The 10,423-nt window shown below is 36.8% G+C and overlaps 1 protein-coding gene across 1 annotated transcript in view; it reads right to left on the bottom strand.

The window, feature by feature from the left end:
* Positions 1 to 10,423, bottom strand: part of LOC107674409 (ephrin-A2-like) — a 55,187-nt gene continuing 44,764 nt past the window's right edge. The window contains exons 2-4 of the mRNA XM_016468379.1: positions 6,550 to 6,842; positions 2,039 to 2,104; positions 1 to 134 (exon numbers count right to left, since the gene is read on the bottom strand). Coding sequence (XP_016323865.1) covers positions 16 to 134; positions 2,039 to 2,104; positions 6,550 to 6,842 — 478 coding nt within the window. The 3' untranslated portion in view covers positions 1 to 15. The remainder of the gene's footprint in view (positions 135 to 2,038; positions 2,105 to 6,549; positions 6,843 to 10,423) is intronic.

Here is a 10,423-nt window from a genome sequence, read left to right as displayed (position 1 = left end):
GAGTGGCGGAGCTTCTTAAATGCAGGCCAGCAGAAAGGCCAGCAGCAACAGCAGCACAGCTAGGCATGGGCCATCTACCCTGCAGCGCTGGCTCTGATCAGTCAGGAATGGCTCTGGAGACTCATAGCCCGAACCATCTGAAACACACAAACACAGAGAGACAGCACACGGAGAGGAAGCGCTAGGAAATGCATACCTTTACTCAAAGCAGCAGGGGCCCACAGCACTGACCTAATTAGAGTTTAATTACTGAAGCGGAGGATCTGGTTCACATTTCACACACCGTTTTCATAGATTACACGGACCTGACGTATCTGTGCCAATGAATTTAAAATAAACACTAGATTTCCACTTGGAGGGTAAGCGCTGTTGTCCTAAACAATTTGAAATGACAAAGCGACAAGAATACTATTCAAAAGCTTGGGGTTAAGATTTTTCCTTTTTTTGTTTTTGAAAGAAGTCTCTTATGCTTACCAAGAATGCATTTATTTGATCAAACATAGTGAAAGCAGTAATATTGTGAAATATTATTACAAATTAAAATAACGGTTTATTTTAGAATGTAATTTATTCCTGTGACGCAAAGTTGCATTTTCAGCAGTCAGTACTCGAGTCTTCAGTGTCACATGATCCTTCAGAAATCATTCAATTCAACTGATTTTTTAAAACAATATAAAAGTCTTTACTGTCATTTTTGATCAATATAATGTGTCCTTGCCAAATAGATGTTTTTTTGTAATTTAAAAAACCTACTGACCCTAAACTTTTGAACAGTAGTGTATGATTTGTGAAGATATGTGAATAAAGTAGCATTTTCATATTGTGTTCAAAAGAGATATATGGAGATATATATGTGGAGAAATTGGCACAAAAACAAACAAACACAACTGCTTAATTTTCTTCTCTGAGTGAGTTATTCAGCCAATTATTCAGTCTTTTTGGTAACACTTTACAATAAGGTTCATTAGTTAACATTAGTTAACTACTTTAGTTAACATGAACAACACTTCTATAGTATTTATTAATCTTAGCTAATGTTAATTTCAACATTTACTAATGCATTATTAAAATCAAAAGTTGTGCTTGTTAACAATAGTTAATGCACTGTGAAGTAACATGAACAAACAATGAATGACTGTATTTTCATTAACTAACATTAAGAAATATGAATAAATACTGTAATAAATCTATTGTTCATTGTTTGTTCATGTTAATTAATACATTAACTAACATTAACTAATGGAACTTTATTGTAAAGTGTTACCATCTTTTTCATTATACGAATTTAAGTAAGATGGTACTTTATTCACTTGTTTTCTTACAAGATAAAATATTTATCCACAATACAACTGTACTGTATACTGTAGTTGGGTAGAAATCCCTAATAGCATCCAACAATACTGCAACTGAGCACCAGCGATTACATCACTGGCAGAATGAATAACCCTGTGAATAACACTGTGACAAGTAAAAATGTTGTCTGAGCTGTTATTTTTAAAATGCGGAAAACAAGAACAGTTACAACTATGAATGTAACATTAACTGATGGCATTATCTGACACTTTTTTCAAATTTGACTTGCATTTATCAACAATTAAAGGGACAGTTCACCCAAAAATAAAAATGGCATCCTCATTTTCTCAGCCTTTTGTTGTTCCAACCCTGTATGACTTTGTGGAACACAAAAGAAGATATTTTGTCTGTTTTGGTGACCACTGACTTCCATCATATGGGCATAAAATTTCATTTTTGGGTGAACTATCCCTTTAATATTAGGTTTCCAATGGTGAGTGATGAAGGTAAATTTAAATAGTTCCCATTAGACCTCAGCTGCTGTTTTGATGGATGCAGTCTGCATTTGAACACATTCTCGCAGCTTGGAAATAAATATGACATCTCATTAACAAAATGTTCCTGGAAAATGTGTCAAACACTGCTTATTTGCATTCCTGTTATGTCTTACAGAAGGTTGGCATGTAGACATGAGGGGATATTATTTTCTACGCTGGCAGGGTGAAACAGTTAGAGCACGACTTACTTGTAGGCTTCACGTACACCTTCAACTTTAAACACGGCTTGCCAGCGTGGTTAGGATGAGGAGAGGCTGTTGAAAAGGAAGTTGAAGAGAAATAATGAGCTAAATGTGCTTGTGACAAACAGAACCATTCAACAAGCCAATGAATCTGATTAAGATCCTCTTGGTGACACTTGTGAACGTCTCTCAAGCCTCTGAGCGAGTTTGACCCCTTGACAACCAAATAAAGAACAAAGCAAATAAAGTTCCCATAGCAAATTACCCCACATAGCACTCAGTGACCTGAGAGCAAAGAGTCACTATCGAGTCAGCCAGCAGTCAACCGACTGATCGGCTCCAGCGGAACATCAGCAACACTGTTCATCTCTGCTCGATAGATTACTTCATTCATCTGTGTTCTACAGACACAACAAATCTACTGCTTATTTCCTTATAAGGGTCTGGCGAGAAAGAAGGGGAGAGTGAAATCATTTATTTGAACTTGGCCGCAGTCAAATGTCCACCAAGAAAACCCAGCAGCCTATTTTAATGTCCTTCTCAAGGTTTTGTAGCACGAGTCACAGTGGGATTGATCAAGAGCAAAGGGTTTCATTTTTTGATGGCAAGGACCAACAAATTAAATAATCAACCTTTTTCACTCCCATCCCTTCTGTCTCCCTCTTCACTTCCTTCACCATCTCCATATTATCTAAAAAATGGACAAAGTTTTATATATAATACTTATCTAAGCTTTATGTAAAGTGGAATATTATAAAATACTTTTGGAGTCAGTAAGACTTTTTTATTTAATAATTCTATTCAGCTAGGATGCATTAAATTAATAAAAGTGACAGTAAAGACACTTATAATAACTTTATATTCATCAAATAATCTTGACAAAAATGTATCATGGTTTCAACAAAAATATTAAGTAGCACAACTGTTTTCAACATTGGTAATAATAAGAAACATTTCTTGAGCACCAAATCAGCATATTAGAATGAAGGATTATGAAGACTTTTTTTCTATATTTTTATTCTAAACTTTATTAAAACATATTTAATAAACATTAAAAAATCTTACTGACCCCAAACTTTTGTTTATGTTTGTATATTTACCCTTTTTTGTTGTTGTTTATGTATATAAAATAATTAAGTGTGATAAAGAGATTACATGGTGTTTCCAAAAATAAATTACTGGCTTTTATTTATATTTATATATATTGTTTTATCACCATTTTAAATCCAAAACTTAACTTTGGTTATCAAATTATTCTTTTAAATTGAAATGATTGTTTACATACTTTTTACATATTAAGTAGACAATGCATCTGTTTTTTTAACCACTATTTGTGTAATGTTAGATGATTTTAGAATCTATACTCAAATTTTACATAGATCCCTGGAAAAAAAACAAAAACATCCAACTCTTGTCTAGAGTTTGTCATCTTCCCTCCCCCAGTGCCCCCTCACCCATCCCAGGTCATTGTGTATTCTTGTGGCATGTTCACCACACCGGATCCTAGGTTCATTGGAGAGCACCCAACCTCAACCGCCGGCAGCTGTGTAGAAGATGCCTGTCAAAATGTCATCACAGCCGATCAATACGGGGGGAGAGATGGAAGTCCGGGGGTTAAGTCTGACCAGGTCTGATGGACGTGTTCTTTTACCGGCAGACAATCGAGATCAGCCCCCATTTCCCAGTGATAACCTCTCAGATCCATCGCTCATCGCTGACCCAATGACACCGCCGCAAAGCATCAATCCCCTTAGGGAAAATGACGCCCATAGAGCTGCCGGTATCCAAACAATCCTCTCAGGGAGTGGCTCGGGTGCTGAATGGAGTTGCCTTGGTGGGGGAGCGGGGGTGTCCGAAGGCCTTTTCCAGCCCTGAAACAAAAGCCTTCACAATGCAAAACCAGGCTGGAAGCTGCGAAGCAGATGCATTAAAAATCAGTTTGTGGGGACAGGGGAAGAAACAGAGTTGAAGGGAACCTTTGAACTTTTTTGCCTGCTTTTTGTGGCATCTCTTCCCCTCTCTCTCTCTCGCTCTCTCTCGTGTGCGGAGACAACACTGCGGCATGTATGATAAGCAGAGCTATGCCCTGCTGATTTAGGGGGGTTTGGGTGGAGGGGATGTTGACTCAGAACGACGCCCCCTTCGCGCCTGCTTCACTCCCTTTCAGTCTGAGCTGTCAATCAGGGAATAATCAGCAGTCAAATGAAAAGCATGTAGGATCTGTGGCAATCTCCATGGGATAGAGGAAGGGGATGGCTGCTGATGGACAGTGCGGCTCTGCGACACAAAGCCGGCGAGAGCTCAAAGTCACCAGGCTCTCTGTACTGTACACAGGTGGCTCCCAGCCCAGCCACATCTGCCCACGCCACAGCCTCCCATGTCAGGAATTGTAATTACCATATAAATGATTGGTTTGCTTGCCTCTCCCTGTTTTCTCCCGGCATCTTCCTGATACAAGTCTTTCATGTTATCTTATTAAAACAGCTAGGCGGTTGACATGAAAAAAATATGATTTTTGTTTAATGGCTACTTTTAATTTGGTTTAGCCACACCAAATTGTCTTCACTGGAGGACAGTAAAACAAACGCGTGAAGGACAAGTTTCCCATTTGAACCCACCAGTTTAAAGCTTTGTGAGGTTAATGGGAAAGAGCTGCTGGATGTTTCTCATTTAGGAAATGCTAGAGCTTTTCAGATTAAAGGATCTTTATTTCTTCATTTCTATTGCTTCGCATAAACTATTAACTTATCCTTCGAAATGTCCTGTAATTCTGGGGCGTTTTTTCTGAGGACACAAGAAAAAAATTCAAATGACAGAACAGAAATAACAAAACAAATAGTATGAAATAGGAGCTCAAAGCACTCGTAAAGCACTAATTTTTCTAAAGTTCACCAGCGGATGAAGTTTCAGAGTGAGGCAGCGTCTCTTTTGCTCCCCTGGAGCTCACTGTGTTCTCAGAGATCATGAACGTGAAAGGAGTCTGAAAAGTCACAGAACATCTCTGTGATTGGCTGATTGACCCTGTCAATGTGATAATGCCTGCCTGTCATGTTCACGGCCGGTCCACAAATCCACAAGAATAGGTCAGTCTGGTGGAAATGAACTAATTACAACCTAAACAACTCATGCTAATCAAAATAAATTTGGAATTATGTATAGTAATCACTCAGATTGATTTAATTAAAGATGTACCTTTTTGTCTTTGACTGTCATTAATCTTGTTTACCAAGCATTTGTTGACCAATTCCAAAACAGGTGACTATAAATAAACAACAGCTAGTTGCAGCCAATAATTACTACACAAAATGTGCTTATGTTTTATTGCAGTAATTATTTTTTATTCATAAACTTCAATCAATATCAATTAAAAATTATATTAGCATTAGATTAAACGTAAAATGATGTTCCATATGCCTTTAACCTCAAAATTGTGCAAACATCAAATGGAAATGGAGCTTGAATTTATTTTGGACTTAAAAAAAAACAACCCACAGAGTAGTGGTTCTCAATCAGGGGTCCGGGGGACATTAAGGGGCCCCAGCAAACCTCCAAGGGGGCCAAAAGATGACTAAATTATTTACAAAAAGAAAGAACAAGCACTAAAAGACAACTGAAGATATTTCTTATTTTCATTCATGCTTATTTTCATTCATTCTTATTTTCAACCTGGAAATATGTAGCAGTGTTATTATCTAAAACAAAAATGCTAAAAAATTAATGTTTTATTAATGGAAATGTGTAATTATTAATGTAAAACCTCATTGTTTCAAAAAACAAAACTAGAAATCTTGCATCAACTAACTGAAACACGTCAAAGTACTAAAATTACTAACGGAAATAAAACTAAAGCTGAAATAAAATAAAAACTATTTAAAACTATTTAAAAAAAAATAAAACAACTAATAGAAATGACAAATGTAATTATTAAGTTAATTGAAAATGAAAACTGAAAATATATGTTAAAAATAAAAATGAATAAAAACTGAAATAATAATGAAAACTATGAGAGTATATAATACTATAAATACTATAAATAATTATAAATAATACTAAAATAACACTGATTTGAGGTAGTAACCGGCCCCAGAAAAAAAAAGTATTTTAAAAGTATGATTTCTAGAAAATCCTAGAAAAGTAAATTAATAAAATCTTGAAACTTAATGAATATAAATTATTCTATTTATGCCAAGCTCTAAAATATGTTAAAGGGTAGAAATCGTGTAAAAAAATGATTAAAATTCCTTATGCTTAGTCCTTATCCAATAAATCATGAACGACTGAAAAAGTCATGTAAATTCATTGTTTAAAAGAGTGGAGTCCCTGAAGAACATTCAGTTCTTAAAAATTGTACAATACTAAAATTTAATTTACAGAAATGAGAAATGTCGGATTGTACACAGTTGTGGACCATGGGGACTCAAAAAAGTTGGGAACGACTGCGACAATAGACTTTGACTTCTCATTTCAGAAATCCACCTCATGTCACTGTTGAAACAGCACTGAAAATACACACTTACATATATAATAGTACTCGTGTCCAGGTCGGAACTCAAAACCAAGTGAGAAGGGGGTGAAGAGCTGAAACTTCTCAGAGAAGCGCAGGGGAGCGTCAGGACTCTGGGGCCGGTTACACTCCCACCGCTTGAAGCCTCTCATGCGGTGCTCACAGGAGAGGTAACCATCATGGTTCACCATGAAAAGGATGTAGCGCTCCATGCGACTGTGAGGCTGGGGGCTCTCGTAGTACGGACAGTACACGTCCAGATAGTCGTTGATGCTCACGGCCACCGTATACTCGCCCTGCCAGAACCTGCAACAGAGATTCAGAGCATTAGACTGCTGAAGCCAAACATTAGGATGACTGACATAACAACTCCTGTACACGGGCAATTGAAATATTCTGTAGTTCAACTTTTTATTTGGCCTCCATTCAAACCGAACAGCAGCAAAGGAGCAATGTTTAACACACAAAGGCTAAATCTGTTGGGCAGAAAATCACAGGGAACACAACAGAATAAGCTGGAATGAATAACCACAATGCATATTTTCTTATCTAGGTCACCATTATGCAGAGAGAGAATGGCAAACCAGAACACACGGAAAACCAAACTTACACTGTAATACTGTAATGAGAAGGGGAATGATTGAAAAATATCTTTGACTAGGACTTAAAATAGACCTCTTTGAAAACAACTTAGTTTGCATTTGTTCATTTCTCTGGGTTAGTACAGTAGCAACAGTTATCAATGAAAAAGTTGATCATGCTCACAAGAACCGCAAATCTAGTCAGTGAATTGATTCCATATAAATCATAAACTTCATATAAAATTGCACCCTTAATCCAAGCTTTGAACACAGTGGCACCATAAAATAATTTTTCATGCTTCACATTCGATTTTCTCTCTACATAGTATGTGTTTCATGAGAATGCAGCTTTCAGAGCATAAGAAAAAGAAAGGGAGAGAGAGAGAGAGAGAGAGAGAGAATGGGAGGAGAGGCAAAAGATAGCATGAGTGAATCAGTTTGAAAGTCAGTGTGACCTACAGAGGCTGCGAATGCGTGAATGTGTGAGTCCTGTGAGTATATGCCTTTGACTGCAAAATAAATGGTGGTTGACAAAATAAAAAAAAAAAAAATTGCATCAAGGTTTTTACGCTTATACAGTAACAAGTAATAAATATGCCAATGAAATAAGATGACACTTTTAAAGATATATTTTCTGAAAACAAGTTTTACTGCCTTACAGCAATTTATGGGTGAATCTCAGAAAGCCTGTCAATGATATGTCAAGGTCATCTTTCATCGACAAAAATGAAAGAAACATGTTAGTATTTTTTGTACCGCTTTTAATTAATACAAATAAAATATACTCATAAAATACTTATAAAATAAAGTCATTATGAGTTTTCATGCCTGTATTAATGTAAATCTAAAGAGAACAAAAATAAATCGCAAACTAAATCAAATGTAAAACATCAAGACATATTACAGTAAAGTAATGCCATCATAATTGCACAAAAAGACTTAATTTCCTCTATTCAATATATTTAGACTACCACTCCAATGTTTTGAGTCAGTAAGACATGTTTTTTTTTTTTTTTGGGTGGAAGAAATAATATGCATTAACTGATCAAAAGTGATTGCCATCAAAGGAATAAATTATATATATATATATGTGTGTGTGTGTGTGTGTGTGTGTGTGTATATATATATATATATACACACACACTAAAGGTTTTGATGAAATATGATGAAAACATGCTTTTGTGAGGTGCATCCATCCATCCAATAACCCAAATTTAACCAAGAGCACAATATTTTCTAAAAGTGTCCTTCCTTTTTTATAAAGCAACATGTATCTAAGTGAAAACAGGAGAAAGCACTCACAGCTCTGTAAGCGAGGAAGCACTTGCAGGCACTGGTCCATTTGCCTTCATTGTTCACTATAAGGTCCTGTCCTCTCATCTAGACAAGCTGCCCTCTCCAGCACCTGCCTGTCTGTCCTTTAACTAGACAAACTATTGGCACGGTGATTTCCTCACAGTGCAACCCACATCAAGTGCTTTCTTAAAGGCTGCTTGTTTTGCCCTCGGTTAATGGCTCTTTCAGATGTTTGCACTCTCATTCACACACACACAAACACTCACGTACCATAAAACGTGCCGTAAATGACTTCCATGCGGCGGAACATCTCTGGATATGTTACTGTAGTTCAGCTCTCACAGTCTAAATCAGGTCCACCTGTTATAGATTAGCCACACTCCCAAACTGTTACCTCAATTCCATCTCTCCACAGCCACGTTTACATTAAGCGGACAAATGTATTTTAGGTCCTTTCAAACAAGTTCAAGAGACTTGTTTGTCTAATCACTTGTTTATACTATCAAAAGGAATAAATCTCCTGAAAGTTTGGAGCTCCTGACCTTCAACGTAAACGCTGCGGAGATATTTATTTCTAATCAAGCATGAACAGATTACAGAGGGGACATATATCAGTTTGAGCAGAACATCCCAGCATATGTTGAGGGATCACAACTGTGTGTGTGCGTGCGTGAAACCCATCCTTCACTGTCTTTCCAGGAACACATTTCTCCTGTTGCTTCTGACCTTCTCAAACTCTCCCGAAGCACATCAGGAACTTGTTTATGGTTCATGGTGAAATATCGATCTGTGAATTTACAGTGGCTTCCATAACCTCATTAAAAATAACCACTGATTGGTTCCATCGCCAAACACACGATTGCACAATAAATTGATTTTTTGCGCTGCTGGTTCGGGCGGGTGGTGGTGCGAGTGTTAACAGGCATGATGAGGAGACAGCTGAATCATAAACAGACTGACGCTCGTGCTGAGAAATATCAAAAAGATCTCTCTCTCATGTACATACACACACACACACACACACACACACACACACACTCCTTCCTGCTTTCCCAAATAGGTGGAGCATCATGGAGAATTCTAAACAAACACACTTCAGTTCCTCACAGCACTCCGCTCCTCATTCACCTGCTGTCGTCTTCCCTTTGTCACTTAAAACTTTGATATTCAGAAGATCTTCACATTCAGCTATCTGAAGCTGCTTTTAGGCAGAGACCTTGACAGATCTAAACTGGAGAAAATATGCAACAATACTGAAGATGAACAGTGATATTCTGGTAAACATCATTTGAGAAAATTTGAAACGTTGCTCACACACTAAAGCTTTGTGCAAGGACATAAATGCACTCACTGGTAGAAAAACGTCTAATGTTTTCATTTTTAACCCTCTGATGCATGAATAATTCAATCCCAAAGGAGAAAAACATCTTCATGTTTCTTTTTTTTCCCCAAAACAAGAAAATAATTATTCTTACTTTGATCAAAGTAATGTGTTTTGAGAGAGTTCACTGCAGTAGAAGATTTCAGAAAATATTAAAGAGGTATAATTCACCACTTTCAACGATCATGTTGAATTTGTTGTTAAAAATAAAAAAACACTATGACAATAAAGAAGAGACATATAGGCCTGGTTTCACAGACAGGGCTTAGACTAAACCAGGATTAGGCCATAGCTCAGTTAGGACATTTAAGTAATTTTTATAAACATGCCTTAGAAAAAACATTACTGGTGTGCATCTTCAGACAAAACAAAGGCACTGATATATTTTAAGATCAGTCAGTGCAAGTTTCTTTCAGCTGAAACAGCTCAGAATTACATTTTAGTCCAGGACTAGGCTTAAGCCTTGTCTGTGAAACCGGGGGATAGAGTTATAGGTAAGGGTTAAAGGTCATCATCAATGGTGGTCTGCATGTTACGTCAGAACCTCAATGGTAAAAAATAGACACCATGCATCAGCGGGTTAATCTAATATAGTTTTGTAAACCACTTTTGACAATTCAAAATGACTT

The sequence above is a fragment of the Sinocyclocheilus anshuiensis genome, unplaced genomic scaffold (assembly GCF_001515605.1).
Source record: "Sinocyclocheilus anshuiensis isolate Anshui unplaced genomic scaffold, SAMN03320099.WGS_v1.1 scaffold962, whole genome shotgun sequence".
In the NCBI taxonomy this organism is placed as follows: Eukaryota; Metazoa; Chordata; class Actinopteri; order Cypriniformes; family Cyprinidae; genus Sinocyclocheilus; species Sinocyclocheilus anshuiensis.
The sequence above is the reverse complement of the archived record's forward strand: the minus strand, read 5'-3'. Positions and strand labels throughout refer to the sequence as shown.